This window comes from Crocuta crocuta, unplaced genomic scaffold (assembly GCF_008692635.1).
Source record: "Crocuta crocuta isolate KB4526 unplaced genomic scaffold, BGI_CrCroc_1.0 scaffold17, whole genome shotgun sequence".
NCBI lineage: Eukaryota > Metazoa > Chordata > Mammalia > Carnivora > Hyaenidae > Crocuta > Crocuta crocuta.
Genome location: NW_027532041.1, coordinates 5495826 through 5517992, shown reverse-complemented (window position 1 = coordinate 5517992; position 22167 = coordinate 5495826). Strand labels below are relative to the sequence as shown.

At 36.9% G+C, this 22167-nt stretch overlaps 1 protein-coding gene across 1 annotated transcript in view; it reads left to right on the top strand.

Annotated features, from left to right (window-relative positions):
- ZNF385B (zinc finger protein 385B) overlaps positions 1-22167 on the top strand; it is a 326144-nt gene that overhangs the window by 279144 nt on the left and 24833 nt on the right. The window contains exon 6 of the mRNA XM_077776342.1: positions 5688-5850. Coding sequence (XP_077632468.1) covers positions 5688-5850 — 163 coding nt within the window. The remainder of the gene's footprint in view (positions 1-5687; positions 5851-22167) is intronic.

Here is a 22167-nt window from a genome sequence, read left to right as displayed (position 1 = left end):
TCTCAATGATTTTAAACTCAAACTGCAGTGTTTTTCTAGTTCTTTATGTAAATTCTGTCATAGTTGTTAGGTCCATTTATAGTTTCTCCATGTTTCAATGTGTAAAGTAATTCCACCAATGAATCATGTACAAGAAACACCAGCATTGAGACTTTTAGCTGACTAATAGGCTGCGTTTGAAAAATTAACTTGATAACTTAAAGCCCACTAAAGAAAGAAATGAGCTAATTTGCCTCCATTGGAATGTTTTGATAACATGAACAAATATATATGTAAAGCTCATGTTTTCAAATAGTGCCATTTTAAAGCAGCAGCAGCCCAAGAACTCCACTTTTGTCTAATGGTATTTGATAGGATCTGCATTGAGCCCAAAGAAAATTAGTAGGCCAGAATGCACATCATTTCTTCCTAGAGAACCATGCTTTTTCTCTTTAGTAATATAGAAATATTTGGAGTTGATGGGTTGTTTTTTTTTTTTTTTTACATATGTACTCTAAAGCCACTGAATATCAAATGCTGTGGCCGCAACTCTGGCCCTGCAGGAATCCAGAGCACACCATTCACTCACTTCTGGAGTTACACAGCACGGCAACCATGCAAAGATTGTAGCAACCTGCGTGTTTCACTTAGCTATAAATTAGAAATTAGCAAAGAAATTATGTCTTTGTAAGCTAAAAATCTCATATTGGTTATAATTTTGTCTGAACTTGGTTTTCAGTAGATCTCAATAGACAGCAATATGTCATTACTGACAGTCTAAGCCTTACAACTGCAAATACCAGCAGACTTACTAGCAATCTTTGGATTAAGTAAGCCTTGTTCTTGGGCACATTTTAGGTTTCATATGCTGTAGCTTTGTCTCTGAGAGTGTGCAATTTTGTCAATGCAACAATATGCAAAAAACTTTTAATAGTTACAAATAGTCTGTGTTAAAGCGAGGATTTAAATAATGATTTAGCTATTTATAGTCATCTTTAGTTTGTTTCTTAATATGTTTAACTGCAGTATTTTAAGTGCCATGCTTTCATCTCAAACAATTATTAAGGCTTCAATATAAATAATTTAGTTGTTTTAATATAGGATTATAGTTTGGAGCAGAGGATAAAATCTGTGATGTAAAAGCATCATCTTACTTTATAACTACTTTCTCTACAAGATGCCTATGAAAAGAACGTTTGTTGTTTTAATTGTAGAACACTATCATACATTTTCTGTTTTACAGGGTATAATAATTTTCAGAGTAGCATGATGCAGCAGCCTTTCCCTGTTGTGCCCCCTCCACGTTGTCACTTCAGAACCCTGCCCCCAGAGCAGGCCCCAGCTGGAATGTCCCTTTTTCATGAAGCTTCCATGACCCCCTCCAAACCAAAGAGATTAGCCCCTCCTTTAACTCCTATTCTTCTTTGTCACTCTTGACACCCCAGTTTACAGTTCCACTCTCTGCTTTGAGCTGTAGTTTTTGCAAGGATGTCTTTCCCTTCCAATCACTCTTGTGAGTAGGGATTTTGTGTTTCAAATTTTTTTAAAAAAATATGTTTTCTTTATTTCTGAGAGAGGGAAACAGAGAGTGTGAGCTGGGGAAGGTCAGAGAGGGAGACACTGAATCTGAAGCAGGCTCCAGGCTCTGAGCTAGCTGTCAGCACAGAGCCCAACGCAGGGCTCGACTCCACGAACCGTGAGATCATGACCTGAGCCAAAGTTGGACGCTCAACCGACTGAACCACCCAGGCACCCCAGGGTCCTTGTGTTTAGTCTTTCTCAATGTCTAGCACATGGCAGGTGCTAAATAATTCTTTGTGCTATAATAATAATGTTTTCCCCTTGTTCGCTTAGCCCATTCTTATGGTAGTTTATCTGACCTCTTTCTTATTTGGCGTTTTAGTGTATTGAATTTTTATGAAAATTAACTAACCTCTGCTATTTCCCATGTAACACTGCTTAACACACTGAAATCTGAGGTCTCAGAAAAATAGGCACCAGTAGTTTTACTGATGCAATTTCTTTAATGAAAGAAAGACTTCTAATTAGTTTTTAAAATGCAACCAGATGGGACTTATTGATAAATAAATAGTTGAGGACTTTGTTCTTCCCAACTTTGTAAGTTTGTCTTTGGACTGTCTTTTCTGTACAAAATGAACACAGTTTAATGTCATATTTCAAGATCCTTGGCACCTCTCTAAAGTCCAAATTAGGAATAAGGTAAAAACCAGAGATGAGAGTACAGTGGATTTTAGAAATTTTAGTGTTGTTTTTATTTTTGAAGCAATGCATTATCTCAGTCTTTATCTTTTTTGTTTGGACCAATGGGGTCCACTGGGGAGGAGAGGTGTAGAGGTTTTGGGAAAACAAAAGGCTTTAGTAACAAAAGTGGAGCTAAAACAGAAGAGAAAATTCCAGGATGTCATTTCCTGTCAAAGCTATTCCTTCACCAGTAGATGGTCAGGTTGCTACTAGAGTGACCTGTGAGAGAAGAAAGTAGATACTGCTGAACTCTTGTGTGGAAGTCAGTATAGTGGTTTAGACAACTTTCGAATTCTGATAATTCTCAGCAAGAGATTTCTTTGATCATTGCCAGTTAGGGGCATGGCAGCACTTTTGGTGGGGAAGCAGAAAGCAAGCCGTTAGAGCTAGAGAAAAACATGTCTGCTGTTTAGTCACTGAGATGTAAAGTAAGTCAGTTTGGTCAACCAAGTCTCTTAGAAGTGATACAGGAGCCACTGTTGATTGGGCTTGATTGTGTTGCCTAGCTCACGGGTTTTCTGGCTCTTGTCCTTGTTTCTTTCCTCCTCAACTAAGGAGAGTCCTAGATAATGAAGTCACGTTAATCGTGTTACTATTTAACAGTGTCTCAGTTTCACTTGAAGATTTGCCCAGGATTTAGAAGCTGTTGACACTGCCCCAGATACAGTACTGAGGATAGCAAAGTGCTACTACCAAGAATACCACACGGAAATTGGAAAGATGCCAAATGTGAGTGAGTGGTGCCTGCCACTATATTTATTCCACAGTCCTTCCCAAGTAACATTCAGTAGAAGCTAAGATCCCTTGGTGCACTGCTCTCCATGCCCCAAAACTCAAAGGGGAAGTGGATCATGGCTATGGAGACTCCTTTCCATCTTGGCATCCAGTGAGGTGTCACTTAGTTGGATCTTTATCTCAGGTGCTAATTGATGCTGTTAACTTTCTGCAGTGGTGCCAGGAAATTGTAATTGAGGAAATGACACTCTGCTTATCTTGTGCTAAGAGGTTTTATTTAGAGAACCATACATTTCTTTAGCTGAAGGGCACAAAGTAACATCACACTATTTAGTATACTTGGAAAGATGAGTTATTAGGTCTCCTGATATCATGTAGAAATTGTTATATACCTAAAAAGTGAGACTTGCTCAGCTCTTCAACAGAAGAATCAGATCTAATGTAGTATGCTAGTATATTTCCTAAGAAGTAAGTAGATTTTTCCTACTCACAGAAACTTCTGTTAAGACATATTCTTTCGCTGAGTCATTAAAAGCAGCATGCTTTTTTTGTGTGTAATTTTTCCCTTTTAATAAAATTATAATGTTAACTTACTGTGAGTATGTGTATGTAAATGGGTGGGCAAATCATTAAATAGGGGTATCCATGTAAGCATTTCAGATCAACAGAATGACTTCTACACCTACCTGTGTTACTTTTGATATGTTATTTAACTTCTCTGTGCCTAGTTTTCTGTTTGTAAAATGCTGATTGATAATGGTACCTACCTCACAGAGTATTTTGAGGATTAAATGAGCCAATACACATAATACCTTTAGAACTATGTTTGGCAGAGTTTCAGTAATATTAGTTATTATTGTTATTACTTCATGTTATTAATTTTTTGAATTTTTATTTGTGTATTTTATTAATTTATATCCAACCATCTATATTAACTAGACTTAACCATTCTTAGTTCATAACACATAAAGAACTTATGTTGTACTTTTCTTCTCCCTTGGGATCATTATTTTTTTCCCAGCTTGACAGAGATCAACATGAGAAGCCCTTGAGCAAACCAACTAAGAGCAATTATAAGTTAATGATGATCTAAAATGATATTTACAAAAAGATATTCAGGAAGTTAGGTACTGTGTACAGTCAATATAAGTCAGTATAAAGCTATTGACCTTGGGCGATCAGGGTTCTATGCTAAGAAAATCATTTACATATCTTTAGTTGAAATGCAGAATTAAAACCTGGCTGCTTCTGTCCATTTTTACTTCCACCTCCCTACTTACACAATGTGTGCACATTCACACTTACACACCCAATCTACATTCTGCTTGCTGAGGAAAATGAATGAAAACATTAGTATAACCATCTTCAAACACATACAGGCATACAAGGAAAACTAACATTTAAAAAAGTTTTTATTTTAGAAAGTCTCTAATGAAAAGTCATTTTATGATAAGTTTATCATCCATTTCTCCTTTATAACTAAGTTAATATACCAGTTAATATATGTTTTAACTTGGTTTTTTGTTTGTTTCTTCCAAATGTGGGTTTATATTTTCAGGTTCTATTCAAAATGAAATTGAAGCAAATATACTTAGATTCTTTTGTTAATATGTGTATTAGTGCTAGATGCCCAAAATATAAAATCTTTGTTCTTTAGGCAGAGAGAGATTTTCCAAATGTCCATAAATTGATTAAATGTTTTCTTGTTCTTCTATAATCTGGTTTTTATCTTTTAAAGATTTTTAATTGTAACTTGTCTTGATCTCTTTTCTTCCTTTTGATGTAGTATTGAAGTCACAGTTCCACCTATGCTTTGTGTAGAAGTGAGTGGAATATGAACTGCTTTGACTTCAGAATCACATCTGAGATGAGAAACAAAGATTGGCCCTACCTCCTTTGTGGCTTAAATTATCTGTTCTTAGGGGGTGCCTGGATGGCTCAGTCGATTAAGTGACCCACTTTGGCTCAGCTCACGATCTCATAGTTCATGGGTTCAAGCCCTGCATCAGCTCTGTGCTGAGAGCTCATAGCCTGGAGCCTGCTTCTAATTGTCCCTTCTCTCTGCCCCTCCCCTTCTCATGCTCGCTCTCTCTCTCTCTCTCTCTCAAAGAGAACATTAAAATTTTAAAAAACAAAACTAAAAATAAATTATCTGTTCTTGGAACAGGGATCATCAAAATGATGCATGAAGCACATGTAGATGATTCTAAAATGTAGCACCATTTCCACTCACCAGCAAGTTGCTTTGTTGCATCAGTTGCTCTCAGAAAAAAGTCCAGAAAAAGTACAGGACAAACAGGTTTTTAGCTGAAGAGAAACAAAGCGGGATGTTTGTGGAAAGACAGGCCCAGGGAGGACACTCAAAGCAGCTTGCTGCCAGCAAAATGTTTGAAGAATAACCCCAAGGGGAGTGGTGGAAAAGAGCTGGTGACGAAGCTCACCTTCATCACAACTGTGGCCTGGCCCTGTCGTCCACTCATGTAATGTCTGGTTTTAAAAGACACAGGTGCTCTGTGCTGTAGAGAAGCTTTCAGTATTAAAAAACCCCTTAGATACTGGTCCACCACTTCATGAAATGCCAAAACCGTAGTTGAGTTCTGAGTTGTAAATGTCCGTGGTGCCTATGATTGAATGTATATTTTCCTGCATGATCATCCATCGTGGTGTTTGTAAGTAGCAAAAAAATGAGCCTGATTTGTTCTCCTTTGTAGAGCCAGGCCGAGGCCCACTACAAAGGAAGTAAACATGCCAAGAAGGTCAAAGCACTAGAGGCAACGAAAAATAAGCCCAAAATGGTTTCTTCCAAGGACAGCGCAAAGGCTAATCCCAGCTGCTCCATCACTCCAATCACAGGCAACAGCTCTGACAAATCAGGTCAATGACACTTTTTGTTCTTTACATTCGTTGTGTTTCTCCTGGTCCCCTGCCCCAGCCCTACACTCCTCCCCACGGCCGTTGCATGTTACTCTCCATGATTTGTTTTTATAATATTAATATGTTTCCTTCACAGGAAAGGTTATGTGTTTGCACGGAATCTAAGCATTTGATATGTTACCATTCCATGTTGTTAAATATATACATTTAAGTATATATATGTGTGTGTGTAAATATATATATATATATGTATATATGTATATATGCATGAAAATAAGTAAAGGCTACTTGGTCACAATGTGTTTAGACAAAAGAAATGGATCTAATTTGAAATACTGAGTTTATTACCTTTTTATTCATTTTATGTTTGGTTTTTGCTATAGTCATTTTCAGTGAAGGAATTCTTAAAGTTGTTTATTAATAGACTAGACATTTTTATATTATTTTACCACAGTAAAGGGGAATGGAGGGGCAAAAAGATGAAGTTTTCTGAGAGTGGCATTATTAAATGAATCTGGAAATGTGTTCAGTAATAAGAGATTTTGATTTTTGAAGATCTATGTAGATTTCCCCTCATAGTTACAAATGAACTTGAGAATTTTAAGGGAGCTATTTAAAAAGTTATTAGTTGACTAACAGAAGAACTTTACATAATTGAAAATGGGCTATACTAGGGAAAATGCCTCTTAAAAAGACCCTCTATTTCATACTCCAGTGAATCAGCAGTTTTTCTGAGTAGAATCTAACTGAATGATTCAGAAAGAAGAGGGAAAAAAAATCACTTTTCTAGCATGTACACCATGAAATTGGATGTTTAAAAGGCTTTCACACACTCACAACTGCCCTTCAGGGTGCAAGATGGATAGGTAATCTTGTTTTAGTGACTAACTGAGGAACAGTGTCTATGAAAGGAGACTAAGAGATTATATCTCTTTCCTTTATGTTTGACTGTCTTCAGGGACCTGTGTGTTATTGGAAGCACATGTGCATAATCAAGCACACACACACACACAGAAACACGTGCCCACACGCATTTCCTTTCTGATTCTCTTCTGGTCTTCAAATCCTTGTAAAATTTGAGGGGAAGACTTAACAGTGCTTTCCTGTGGCTGCTCAGGGCCTTTGGAGAAGAGCAAATCCACTACTATAAGGCTTTATTTCAGAAAGCCTGGTCAGGCAAAAAGACTATTTAGGAAGAAATAATTATTGATTAGGTCCCAGAAATGCTGGTCCTAAAAGCTCTGCAGCCTCGGGTTGAGTTAAACCAAATGTGATAATAAAACCTTTTTGTTCTCTGTATGATAGAATCACTAGATCATGTTATCTGATGAACAGATAGTACTAGACTATTGCATCACACCTCTTTCCTTCTAAAGAACAAAGTCTTTTTATGTATATTATCTAATTAATCTTTCACCCAGGTCTATCAGATATGCAGAAAAAGTATTAACCACAGTTTACAAAATACCAAACTAGGGCAAAGTCCATATTGCAGCAGTTGTTACTGGAGGTTACCCAATATTTGGAAGAACAAGATCCATCATCTCCTAACTTCCTGCCTAGTTTCATTTTCTACAGGATATCGTTGCCTCTATGAAACCTACCTTGCTAAAGGTTTTGTTACCTGAATTATGCTCTTTAAGCAAAGCAGAACTTATACACAAAATGATAAAACAATGTCAATCTATTCTTTCAGTTTATTTTGTGTCTCTGAGCTAATAGCACAATTGGCAGGTATTGTAAATGTTCCAGTACTGCTGTTATGTATGCTCAGTGCTCCCCTTAGTTATATTATTACTTGGGAATTGGGTTTGTCTAGGGACAGTAGTAAAAGTATTGACTGGAAAGAAAGTGCTAGAGAAGGATCAATAAAAGTAGAGAAGACAATTAAAAAGAGAAGGAAAGATATAGAAGAAGAGGAAAGGAAGCACACCAAAAAAGTCAAAGACTAAGATATACACCCAAGGAAAAAAGCAATATGGAAATAGAAAAATCCTAATATAGGCGCCTGGGTACCTTATACCTTCAAGGTACCCAATGAACATATGTGAAAGTTTAAACAATTCAAGGGATTCATTCCTGCTGTCAAATACTAGTGCAACCTTAGTAAAAGAGACTTTCTAAGCACTTGGGTTTGCCTAGTGAGGAATGAGAACACTAGCGTCAAGTGTAGTATTGGTATAAACAAGGAAAGAGAACTGAGATCTAGAAGAACCCTAGGGGGCGAGAGTAGGGAGAGAGCCAGAGAGTCACAGAATCTCTTCTTCAGTAGCTATGTGGTGGTCTCGGATTGTGCATCCTCTGCTTCCTCTGCCACTTCTCTGTCCACTCCAAAGCACTTGTGGTCTAACAGTGCTGGCCTCACTCACTGTATCATTGTCCAGACTTGGCATGGAAGTAATGGTAACTACCGATTTTTTGGGGTTACCTCATTTTCCATGTTTCCTTACTCAAAATCTGTGTGATTTATTTGGTAATTCATTGGTTGGGTCATTCAGATAACTTCTTCATTTCCCTATGGTTTCTATAAATATTAATATTAGTGAAATATTTTATTTGTCCTATCATATCCACAAGAGCAATACCAAAGTTGTTGAAAGGTGGCACTACTTAAAAAGAAGGCAAGTTGTATTTGCTAAGTAGATATATCTTCTTTCGTCACCTTCAACTGAATGTCAGTATCTAAGCAAGAATTCCCACATTTATTTAGTAGAAATTTCAAGTTAGAAAATTAGAAACTTTGCCCAGATGAGAAATCTGGTCTAAACTATGTAATGTGTAATCTATTTCTAACTACCAATTTCTAAATCCTTAAAAGGCTCCCACAGCTTTGCCAGAGACTTAGATTTTTTGGAAACTAGTTTTTATTCCATTTAAAATCCTGTTTTAGAAGAACAGAAGACATGAAACCAAGTCCTTCATAAATGGTCAAAGAGGAATGTAGAGAGGAAGAGGAAGGGAAAGGGCAGAGGAGTAGTGACTGTGACACTTAATTGACCAAAATGTTTTATTTGAGACAGTATTGTCTCTAAGCAATCAACCAAAACTTAGAGTAACAGTCACAGTGCAAAGGCACAGTTGACTACCAATTCTTATGAGACTGAAGTTCCCTAGCAATGGTCTTTCTTTTCTGAGTGAAGAGTTCCCATCAAGTGGACATGAGCAGTAGCTACAGGATTCTTAGATATTTAAATCACAAGTGAATGTGTGGGTCACTTGATGTCTCAGCCACCAAATTTCAAGTATCCAGGTGTTCACAACATCCACATAATTAGCTAATTCCATTTCCATTCTCATATTTTAGCACCAGTAACTTAGCAATAGAGGCCAAATTACGTTCAATTGGTGCAAATCTTGATGGAGAGGAAATAGATGTCAAGGAAAGAATCTTCTGGGAGAGGAGCATCCTGAGATTCACCAAACATCAGTCGAGGAAAAGTATTTCAGAGTCTCTAACAGGGAGTATTGGACCCACAGATGACCTCTGTTTGTTCCTTAAAAGCACAGATTATTTATTCTAAGAAGCAACCTAACAATCAAAAAGAATGAAATCTTGCCATTTGCAACTACATAGATAGAACTAGAGGGTATTATGCTAAGCAAAATTAGTCAGAGAAAGACAAATATCATATGACTTCACTCATATGTTGAATTTGAGATACAAAACAGATGAACATAAGGAAAGGGAAGCAAAAATACTAAAACTACAGGAAGGGGGATAAAGCATAAGAGACTCTTAAATATGGAGAACAAACAGAGGGTTACTGGAGGAGTTTTGGAGGGGAGGATGGGCTAAATGGGTAAGGGGCATTAAGGAATCTACTCCTGAAATCACTGTTGCACTATATTCTAACTAACTTGGATGTAAATTAAAAAAAAATTTTTTTTTAAAGCAGCCTAACAATCTTCCAAGAGTAAGAAAAGCTTTATTACTTGCTATTTTGGCACTTGGGACAAACTTTTTTTGTTTTGTTTTATGATACATTTGGAGATATAATGTGGCTCATAATGTAGCTGGGTCTGTGCAATACAGGTAGATTTATTATAATGGAGCTATCAGATATAAAAATTTCAGAGTATCATGGCAAGGTTTCTTTTTTTTCTCTCAGTTCAGTAAACAAAATGAGTTTAAGTTATAAGAGCTTGTATTTCATTTATTATAAGAAGCTCTGACCACATGCTTGAGAAAAATTAAATCTGTTCCATTAAAGGCAATTAAAAATAATTGTCCCATTCCCTTGTTAGAAGTTGGGGTAGAAAAATTAAATGTAAAATCCAAAGAAATGGTTTCCTGGTCTCCGAGGATCTATCCCAACTTTTAATGATGCATCAATGGGAGTTCAAAACATGGTAGGAGGGAGGAGAAATGTGCTTTAGGAGAATTAGGGTCAAAACACAGCAAGCATTAAGCAGCTTCAGGAAGATGACTGGGACATATTAGCCAGACACTCGACCCAAATTTCTCCCTGGAGTTCAAGTGTCATAATGCCATATGACAGTACACTTCCCTGTGATAATATGCCCTATACATCAAACTGAATGCTCTTTGTGACAGCATTTAATCCCTCATAACAGGTTAAAAAAAAAAAGAGCCTTCAAAAAACACTATTTCTTGAAAGTAATAAAATATTTTTATAATCAACCTAATGATAAAATATTGTGATAGTCAACCCTAATGGTCCATATGTCTAGTCTTTAGCACTAGATTTTTTAAAATTAATTAGATATTAAATGGGGAAAATCCATTTCTAGTTCAAAGTGTATAAAGCTATTTAGAGCTAAACAGCCTTTAATCAGTTGCTGTCTGAACAGATGAAAGCAGATGGAATGATTCAAAATGCTATAGATATATTTATAAATGCAGTTGAGAGCAAAGATAGTGAAACCAGTATGTTCTTGTTAAAATATAACAATAGGAATACCTTCTAATTTTCAGTTTACGAAATCCAGTAACGTATACATTTTTGTATGACCCTCTCAATATCCCTGTGACTATTAGGGCAGAAATTAATATCCAGCTTTTATTCATTCATGCAATAAACTTCATACCCATTCATTTACTCAAGAAATATTTATTATCTATACTAATAATATAGCGTATATATATATCTTGCCAGATACTAGGGTGCGACAATAAACAGAAAGATATTTTCCTGCCATCAAAGAGCTTCCAACCTATTGTTTTTTTTTTAATGTGTTAGATATTAGGCCTATAAAGGAAAATAAGATATAGTTGCCAACTTCAAGCTGCTCCCCAGAATATAGTAATGACAGGGACTGTGAGTCTAGGAAACGTGAAATAATTTGTGTGAGTTTGCACCACTCATATCCCAATACAGTCAGAATAGGAAGACAGGATTCCTGCTCCACGCATATGCCATTATTCCCATTACTTCTACATTTCTCTTTCTTAGGAATAAATACAGGTATCCCAATGGGCAAATTCAGAAACCACTAAACCAGATTTTTAAGAATTAGTGAGTAGGACTATATATTATTTTTATTTTTTCCCCAGGTTTTATTTAAATTCCAGCTACTTAACATACAGTGCAGTATTAGTTTCAAGTGTAGAATCTAGTTATTCATCACCCACACACAATGCCCAGGTCTCATCACAAGTGCCCTCCTAGGTACGCGACATGTGTTTAACCCATCCCCCTGCCCACCTTTGTGTATTACTTTTAAATTACTTGCTGACTGTTGATATTTTTCAGTAAAAAAATATATATATATATGGCATTGAAGGAGCTATTAAGGCTTTGTTTTATTAAAAATCCTTAGTTCCGATGCGGTATGTTGTCTGTAGCATTTAACTGTAATAGAATAAAGCTTTAGATGTTACAGATCTTTTCCAGGGCAAATCTGAATGAAAACACTCATTTTGAGTAAATGCTACCAGTTTGACAATTATAGATTTTATGTGCCTAAAGCCAAATATACTCACTGAAATAGAGGTAGACCCTGGATAGAGGATCTCCTATATGGCAGAAATCTTGAACTGCCCACTAAAGGGTCCAGCTGAGTTGTCCTGAACACTGTCCACATTTTCAGTAGCATTCTGAATCATTTCATCTAAAATATTCCCACTGGGGATAGGGAGATGGTTTTGTTTATCCCATACCCATGACCCTACCATGGGGACTGTGAGATGACAGTGTTAGAAAAGACAGAAGAAGGAAGGAGAGAGGATAGAGTACCTCAAAACAGCTCATTTTAGTTTCCAGCATATTGTGCTTTTGCATTGCGGCGATTCCTCAAGTATGACCCCAAAGTGGTTATCAACTTACCTGCAAAGGCCGTACGTAGTTTAGCTTTTTATGGTTACCCTAGTGCTTTATAAAAGTGTATTTTCAGTTTTGTCAAAGAGTCTTTCTGCCAGGGATACAAATGAAGAGACCCTCGCCTCGTCATTTTTATGGGCTCCCCGGTGTGTTTCATAGTTTTTATGTGTTGTTACAAATGGGGCCAAGTTTTCCAAGTGACAACTTCTCATTTCCACTGACGGCCACCAGACTTCATCGATTAGCCAGCAAGGTCTTTGTAATGGCCTCCTCCCTCCCCCCTCCCCCCGTTTTGTCTCTAGCAACAGAACCTTGTGCTGTTGAATAGAAGAAAATGATAGTTTTCAGCTTTGGCAGCATCTGTCATTTATAGACAAGTGCCATCATAAATTTGGCATACATCTATCCAAATCCAGGAGGCCGAGATTTAGTATCCCTCATAAAATAATAGATTAACTATATTTATGACAAACATCTTAAGTCTGAAATTCTGGGGTACAATCATGTAGAACATAAATTGAGTCCCATCTGTCTAAAGAGAACAGACCATTATACTAAGGCTCATATTTCACGAAATGTACATATATCATTAAGACTTTCAAAGTCAATTTAAAATATGTAACTGGCTCCATCTTTGCCCATTCACCTTGAATTTGACAACAGCATCCTGCCAGGCAAGACTGAAGATTCTTAGTTAAATGTTGTCATATTCTGAAAACTAACTTCTGAAACTTTTGAGCATTTTATACTACTTCAAAATAATACTGAGCACTTATTGTCAGCTTCTCCACTTCTGAAAGATATTTGCTAACATTGCTCTAAGGAAGTGAAGCAAAAGTTGAGACTTACTTATGATATACTGGGGCTCTATTAACTTATAATTTACTCGGGATATGTTATAAACAATTCCAAAAAGCAAAACCTTAGATATCTTCTTAAGGCTTATATCACTATAAAAAAACTTTTTTCATCTTCAGACATATTTATTTTAACTGGTAGTCATCTATTTTGATTAGACTTATTTATGACCTTTCTACATTGATAAGATATTGGAATATAAAAAGATTTTGTATATACATTGAATAATTTTATAAATGCACAACCATAAATGCCCCTGAGATTTTAATGAAGGTTATTACATATGTGTTATTACATTCCACTTATTTACTTCAGGAAAAATTCTCTTACAGTGAAATATTTTTTGAGATTAGGTGGATGATCAAATAGAATCACTTAATAAATATTTGTAGATTCTTTGTTCAGGGTACTGGTACAAGGGACTTTGGGGAATTCTAGGCTCAGTTCTGGTGGTACTACACAAATTTAGCTTTACAGTATAAAACTTAAAGTGTTTTTCATAGAAACATTTATAAAATATTTTCTCATTCCCTGACTTCTTTCTCAGAGTATCAGGTTTACTGTTATGTAAACTGGCCATGGCATCACACATTAATAGTTTGGTGCTCTCATTTTTATAGGTCAGCTCTATCTAATAAAATACTCTGTGGTGGTAAAAATGGTCTACAATCTGTGTTGTCTAATATGAGTGCCATGAGCCATGCATAGCTAGTCAGGACTTGAAATGTGGCTTGTGCTACCGAGAAGCTGAGTATTTAATTTTATTTAATTTTAAGTACTATACATAGCTACTGAGTTGCACAGCACATCTGTAGACCCTGGTACTCTGCTCTTTTAACTAACCATGACTCCAGAAAAGGCATTCAAGTCTCTGAGCCTCTGTTTTCTCATCTGTAAATTGGAAATAATGCCCTCCCCACATCACAGTGGTGTTTTATGGATCAAAAAAAAAAAATCACTTTGAAAGAGCTTTGCAAAATGTAAAGCATAATAAAAATGCCCATTATTAATATTCTTATAGTTTTGGGTTGTTGTTTTTTACCCTCTTGTGGAGCAGTCCCTTCTAGTTGCCATCAGTGGTAGGCGGTAGTCAGCTATCATCATCTTCCATTATGCTGCACCTAATATAGTTGATTCTAGAAAACCAGATTCAGTCTTATTAGGCTTATATGCAAAATTAATTCTAACAGCAGTACTACCAATAATTAATGTGTAACTGAATGTTTATCATATGCCTGATACTTCTATGCTAAATGTTTTATGTATACTATCTTATTTAATGGTACAATCCTCTGATGGATACTAGAAGGTGAGACTTAGTGAGGGGAAATGATGGTTCAGAGTCATCCAGAGACGAAGTAACTTGAAGCCCAGATTTCCACCCAGGCAGCCACTCAAATTCACGACCATGATATGCCACCTTTGGATAAAGGTCCATGAACTGTAACCGCATGTGTTTTCTGAAGGCTATTTGAGATTTTTTTTTTTCCAAAAGTGACACTTCTAGAAGTCTGACACTTCAGAAATGTGCATTATTTCTATCTCCACCCTAGGTTTTATTTTTGAAAAATCAAGTTTTGAATGGCTTTGAATACAGACATATTAACTATGGTATGATTTTTGAGTGCCATTTACATACCTTGCATATATAACATAGTAAAAAGAACATGAGCTTGAATTCAGACAGATTAGCTCCACTTCTCACTGACCAGATAACCTAAACCAAATCAGGTTCACTGACCTGTTTCCCCATCTATAAGATGGGAGGGGTCATACCTACTTCCCAGAGTTGTCGGGATTAATGAACTAACAATGCCTGCTTCAATTCCCTATCATGTAACAGACTCAACAAATGCTAGCTATAAAAAGCAACTATTGTTCAAAGACCTTTCCCAGCCCTGTCCTTTTGACTCTATGATCACATCATGTCATGCCATCATGCAACAGTGGACCTGCACTTAACATTTCTCTTTATGTGCTTGTTTTATTATCAAATGGCAATTATTTACCCTTGTGTATTACACTGTGTTTTTCCTCCAGACATGAAGGCTTGATGAGCCTCACTCTCCCAGTGGGATATGTAAAAATGTGGAAGGTCCTTCTTGGTCTTCCTTATATTTTTATAAATGGAGGAAATGTCTTTCTATTCCTTCTCCCACTGGTTCATGTAGCTCATCCATTATGGCCTCTGTGGCTCCTAGTACTTCATCCTGCACATGGCAGTCACAGAGTTAGCATATATTAAATTAATACCATTAAGAAGAATTTAACGGAGAAGCTGTAACACCTTCCCTAGACTATGGACAGGGCATGAAGACCCTGGTTAGCTCTTTTCCCTGTGTCTTCAATAAGATGGATGCCCCACCTGTTAGGGCAACAAACTGCACAGTTATAGTGCTAAAAGAAAAGACAACCCAACATACCTCCATTTGTTGAGGAAGAAACCTGGGTGCTCCCTAGGTAGAAGCAGCCCTGCCTGGAGCCAGGATTGGCTACTGACTAGGATAGGGTAGGGTGTAATCAGAATAAGAAACACACTCCTGCCTGACAAGTCCCTTCCAGCATTTATGTCAGTAAATGAGAAACTTGTCAGCTCATACATTTGATTTCTCGTTTCTTGCAAAGCATTTTCTTAGTGTGCAATTTTTTTAACAATTTCTGTATGCTATCAACTAGTTAGCCTCTAGAAAATATGTGCTTTGTTTTCTTTCAAATACGAAATGACATAAATACTAGGATTTCTTGTCATAATAGAGATTCTTTTATTCTTTACTTTCAAATATTTGAACTTCTGTCAGAATTTTATGATAATTTTTACACATTTGATTAGCAGAATGGCCATATTTAAGTTAAAACAATTTGCCTTTCCTAGGACAATATCTTTGTTCTTACTTCTCCAGTAACAAATAAAATATTTTTACTTAATGGGAAATTAGGGTGCCACATTTTGAGTTATGGAAGAGCTATTTATTTACTCTTTTCAACAAAAATTTTATCCAATCCTTTGATTAATCCATAAGAATGATTAATAACTAGTAAAAAATTTTTAAGTATTTTGAAAAATTATTAGATGTTCTGTTTATGTTACTTATGGCATTTTAAATTAAGAAAACTTCTTTTTAAATTTTGTTAAGTTTATTTATTTTGAGAGAGAGACAGTGCAAGCCAGTAAGGGACAGAGGGAGAGGGAGAGAGAATCCCAAGCAGGCTCCACATGGCCAGCTGCAGAGCCCGATTGCGGGGCTCGAACCGACAAACCATGAGATCATGACCTGACCTGAAATCAGGAGTCAGATGTTCAACTAACTGAGCCACCCTGGTGCCCCAAATTAAGAAGACTCTTTTGGAAAGCAGCATCATAGAATAAGTAAAAAAACATAAAAATATTCGTTTCATTCATTATACCAGTTAATTTCTCTTCCTGTAATTTATACCAAGAAAACAATTCTAAATACAAAACAAGAAAAATAAAATGTTACATATGAAAATACCTACTGGAACATTATTTGTATTAATGACAGGTGGAAACAAGTTGATCAGTATAGCAAAGTTATTTCAGTAAAGTCCTTATACTTGATAAAATATGCAGCTTTACAGTAAGTAAAAGCAACATCAAAATGCATATAATGACACTAAATCAAAAAGTTACAAAATACATGAAGTGAAAAGTTACAAAATGACCTATCTATGGATATGTTATTAAGTCTCCAGGGCTCTGTGCTAGGCGCTGGGTATATGATGGTGAATCAGGCAGACTTGGGCCTTGCCATCGGGAGAGCATACTGCCTGGAAGAGTAAATACTGAACGAGTGATGACAAGCTTAATGAAAAGAGAGAGATGTTGACCTTGCCTGGGAAGGAAGGGAAATCCAGGCAGAGAATTTAAGCTCTCTCTGCCTGATGGGAAAGAAGTCAGCCATGCAAACAGAGGCCCGGATTTGGGGGTGAAAGGGGAGAGGATTCTCATCAGAGGGACCAGTTCTCTATAGGACTTGAGCTGTGAAAACATATCTGGTTTTAATAATTGAACCAATGAAAGGACACTTGGGGACAAGGAAGGGAATTTAGGTTGTTGGTTCAAAATAAAAAGGTAGATAAAATGATGGCTAATAACAGAAAGAAGGCAGAATGAAGTAATGGGCATAAACACAAAGGTTCTTAACCTCTTTTGGTGCCATGGATTCCTTGGCCCAATAGTAGCCTGTTCTCAGAATGATGTTCTTGTTTTCATTTTTGTTTGTTTGTTTTTTTGTAATCAATCTCTACAACCAACGTGGGGCTCAAACTGTGACCCTGAGATTAAGAGTCTCTCATTCCACCCACCTGAGCCAGCCAGGTGCCCTTCATATTAATGTTTTTAAATCCATAAAATGAAACATGTAGTTTTACAAAGAAAGCCAATTACAATGAATACAGTTGTCAAATGTTTGTTATGATATAGTAACATAGCAATAATGTGTTAAATAAGATCTAGCAACAGGTGTAATATCTACCATAATTTTGAAGTAATGATAAGGCATAGTGTTTCAAGCTTTTTATGACAACTGTAATATCTGATGACAAGATTTTTATTCCTTTTGTTGGACATAGTCACAGGTACTGCCAAGACTGCTATAGTTTTGGGGCGCCTGGGTGGTTCAGTTGGTTAAGCATCCAACATCAGCTCAGGTTATGATCTCACAGTTTGTGAGTTCAAGCCCCATGTCAGGCTCCATGCTGACAGCTCAGGGCCTGAAGCCTGCTTCAGATTCTGTGTCTCCCTCTCTCTCTGCCCCTCCCTCATTCAGGCTCTGTCTCTCTGCCTCAAAAATAAATAAAACATTTTTAAAAATTAAAAAAAGACTGCTATAGTTTTTTGCCTTCATTTATAATTTAAGAAAATGCCAAATTTCTATCAGAGATAAATGAAAATAAAGGTACATTTTTTTTTTTTTGCCACCCAAGATCATGGATCCTGTGAATTCATGGGTCCTTTAGATGTCTGTAGACTCCCTAGGTTAAAAACTCCTATTCAGTGGAGACTGGGTGGCTTAGGTGGTTAGGTGTCCAACATTGGCTCAGGTCGTGATCTCATGGTTCATAGATTTGAGCCCCGCGTCAGGCTCTGTGCTGACAGCTCAGAGCCTGGAGCCTGCTTCAGATTCTGTGTCTCCCTCTCTCTCTGCCCCTCACCACTTCACACTCTGTGTCTCTCTCTCAAAACTGAATAAACATTTTAAAAAGTATTTAAAAGAGAAGAAGGGGAAAAATAGTGGGGGAGAGGGAGGGAGGCAAACCATGAGAGGCTCTTGAATGCCGAGAACAAACTGAGGGCAGATGGGGGGAGAGAAAGAGGGGTGATGGGTATGGAGAAGGGCACTTGTTGAGCACTGGGTGTTATATGGAAACCAATTTGACAATAAACTATTAAAAAATTTTTTTAATTATTTTTTAAAAAACCCTCCTATTTAGTGTTAGAGGCTTATGGGTTTATTTCCCCTCTGTTTCTACATACTGTGTTATTTACACAATAACTTCTAATGATTTGATGACTTTATATATCTCAGGGCACAGGTTGGATGGGGAAGAAACCTTTAGTCATAAGGCCCCATGTCACAGTATTCCTAAGGGATCTAGATGATGAGAAACCCTAGACAAACGCCTTTGGGCACACAGGCCTCTGGAATTAACATCACTTCTTAAAGGGGACTTTCTGTGCTCAACAGACTTTCTCCTGCAACCCATAGGCCTTAAATATAACGCTGGTTTTGACAATTTCATGATAAAGCAGATTGAATTTAGGCACAAATGCTAGACTCAAAATGTAAAAGTATGATTGGCCTTTAGCACTATGTTCTTAAAAAGATTAGTAGCTTTTCTACACCTGGGCAGTCTAGCTCCCAAATATCTGCATCTCCTTAGGATAGGCAGCACCCAGGTAGGTCCATGAACAGGGATAGCCCATACTTGTCTCCATGGAGCAGCCTGGGGTGATGAGCTTGTTGGCAGAAAGCAATTTTTTTTTTTTTTGTATTTTCTCTATTAAATAAAGATACATTTTTTTAGATGAAGGAAGACTTGGTTTCCTCAGTCACTCTCAGGCTGACCTTTCCATTGTCAGTGTGCACTTCACTCTACCTGGAGTTTCAAAGCTAACCCCTAAACTCTACATCTAGAGAGGAAAGAGGTGGGAGGAGCAGGATTCAGATGTTTTTCCTTGTACCTCGTGAATCGGTTTCCTCTGTAAAGGGCCATTCATTTAGAAGAAAAAGAACCTGCTCCTCATTCCACCTAGAAAATTAGTTTTTAATCTTATTCCTGGCTTTTGAATCATTACTGGACCTACTCCCTGAGGGACTTGATTTGAGTGACATGAGTTACTTATTCTGTTTTCCATAATAAAGGTGCCTCAGAAATAACTGTTTCACATGTCTCAGTGACAAATAGGAAAAGGGGCAAATTTTCAACCTGGAGGATTTGAAATATGAGTTCTCTATTGTACAAGTCAAATGCCTGGAAAACTACACAAGATAGGAGAAAGCTGTTCATTAGATTCAAACTCTAGCAAACAAGCCCTCTTTTGTGCTCCCTTAGAAAAGTGACACGTTCACTAATATCAGTGCCAGCTCGTTGATACAGAGTGTAGGCTGCCAGCTTTTAACAGGGTGATATTTGGAGATGCCACTGTTTTATCTGAATGTGAGAATGGCAGCTTCTGCTCCCCAGCCAAGTGGCATGAAAGACAACAGGGCAGTTGTCGTGCAGAGCTGGGCAATGACCGTCATTTCACTGGGCCACAGACTCACTGCATGGTGTAGCCCAATGACTAGAACCCAACTGACATGGGCTTTCAAATGGAAAGATCGGGATATCCTAACTCAGGGTTGTTTTCTGGCAGAAAATTACAGCACAGGACCTATTTTGGACTTACAAAATTGGCCACCTAACTTTCATGGGTCCTAAGTTACTTAAAATAAATATGCTTTTGTTGTTGTTGTTTTTAAGGTAAGGACGTACAGATTCTGATTCAGTAAAGAGTCACTTTAATTCGCAGACAATTTTCCCTGCTTCCAGGATTAGTCTAAAGGCCAAGATATGAAAATCACATATAAACATAGTTAATTAGGAATTAGCAAGCTTCAGAGTGATCAACCGTGCTTGAAGAGGCAGGGTTTCTGGGATTTAGCTAGATGCATGGTAATGTAGCATTAGATGTAAAAGTCTCCACCAGCATCAGCTTGACCCGATGTATAATATTTGAGTGCTCTGAGAATTTTTTAAAAATAGCTTTAATTTCCATGTCTATTCTTGGTTTTTTTGTGTCTCTGAGCTTGTCATATAAGTAGTCTATTTTGTTTTCCACATCTGCAAAATGGCATAAGCCATAGAGAGAACTCTTTCTGTTTCCAAAGGTGATTCAGCAGTTCACCCTCAAGTGAGGCATTGGGATCAGACATTTTCCAACAAGAAATCCTGTGACTAATAAAGCAAGTCAGCTGACCTAGTAGGTGTTGTGAGATAAACCAGCCTATACTCTACTATGGTGGGTAATGCTTAGGGACACCTGGAATTAGATCAAATATAAATGAGGAGTCTAGTTGGAAGAAACTAAATGGGTGGCAGAGGACTCCAAATGTACTGGGTCAATGTCAGGCCGCCTGTCATAAACATTATGTGCCTTGGGGATCTGGGTTGGCCATGAAGGGTATCATCACTAAGACACAAAACCTGCAAATTGACACCTTCAATAATGGACATCTATTACCTTAAATGGTGGGGAAAATTAAATAGTGACATAAGCCATAGTACTTGGAATTTCTGAAAGAATAGTATTGCATAAATATATCAATCACGTAATTGTTGATAACTCAAACAAATATACTGTGATGTTATAAATGAATATACTGTGATGTTATTTGTTAATGGCTGCTTACCACATTGCCCAAAGTGGATTGTTGAGCTATAAACCTCTCATGAATCTTCAAACATAAGACTCATAGTGTTGCTATGACTAAAACCTTGCCGTGATGACAGAGTATCAGTTTAGTTGCAAAGAAGATGGGCTATACTTTGATAATATTTTGTTTTCACATGTGCTTCAGATTTCCTGGCATAGATACATGCTTATTGCTTATATGCAAGTTCTAGTAGGATTCCTAATAAAGGAGATAATAAAAACTATAGATTTTTTCATTTTATCAAATCAAAATATTTGACCTGGCACATGTACTTTTTGTTATGACTCTGTCCTAATACATCTCAAGGATGTATTCTTAAGAGAATTATTTCAACCTCAAATGACATTAAATATTGGTTGCTTATATATATCTTCAGCAACAGTGATATAAATATTTTACATAATCAGTAGTGGAAATATCTGTTCTATCTATATTTATTTCACTGGTTATTATTCAGCCATTAACAGTTAATTTCTCCTATTTTTATTTGTGAAGCTAAAAGGCACTGTATGAATTGAACATTCTTTATTTCAACATATTATTGCCCACCAATGGCTTTCTTTACACCGGGCACAAAGATGAATTAGGACATTGTTGTAGGACTCAAGAATCTTTCTGTCTTGGTAATAATTTTAATTGTGAAAAAATTATAGCTAATGCAAGGTCAACATATAACTATATGAAGAGGGTTATGGGAATATAAGGAAGGGGAGGAGACAGGAGATGGGCTTGGGGACTAGACGTAGTAAGATCTAGAAAGAGGTTTTATAGTAATCCGCAATGAACATCGAGGGCCTAAAATGAAGAAGTGGCACATAGTAGATGCTGATTCACTGTCTGTTGGATAAGACTGATAGAAGAAATATTTAGAAGACGATATCAATAAACTTAGGCCACTTATTAAACATAGAAGGCAAGAGAAGAAAGAATTCAAGAGTTATTGCTGGCAATTCTGACATACAACTAGTAATGTCATTGATTAAAATGGGAACTACTTGGAAGCGCCCCTATGTGGAACTTACCATTTATTCAGTACCAGCCATGTTGAGTTTGAAATATACATGAAACATGTAGAAACAGATATCCCACAAATTATTAGGGGAAAAAGATCTTGAACCTGTGAAGAAGAGATTTCACCTATGGATTTAGGAATCTATGTCAATGTGGTAGAAGAGTCTATTGGAGTGAATTAGATCATATAACACCCAAAAGAGGACAAGAGTGAAATCTTGAGGCATGCC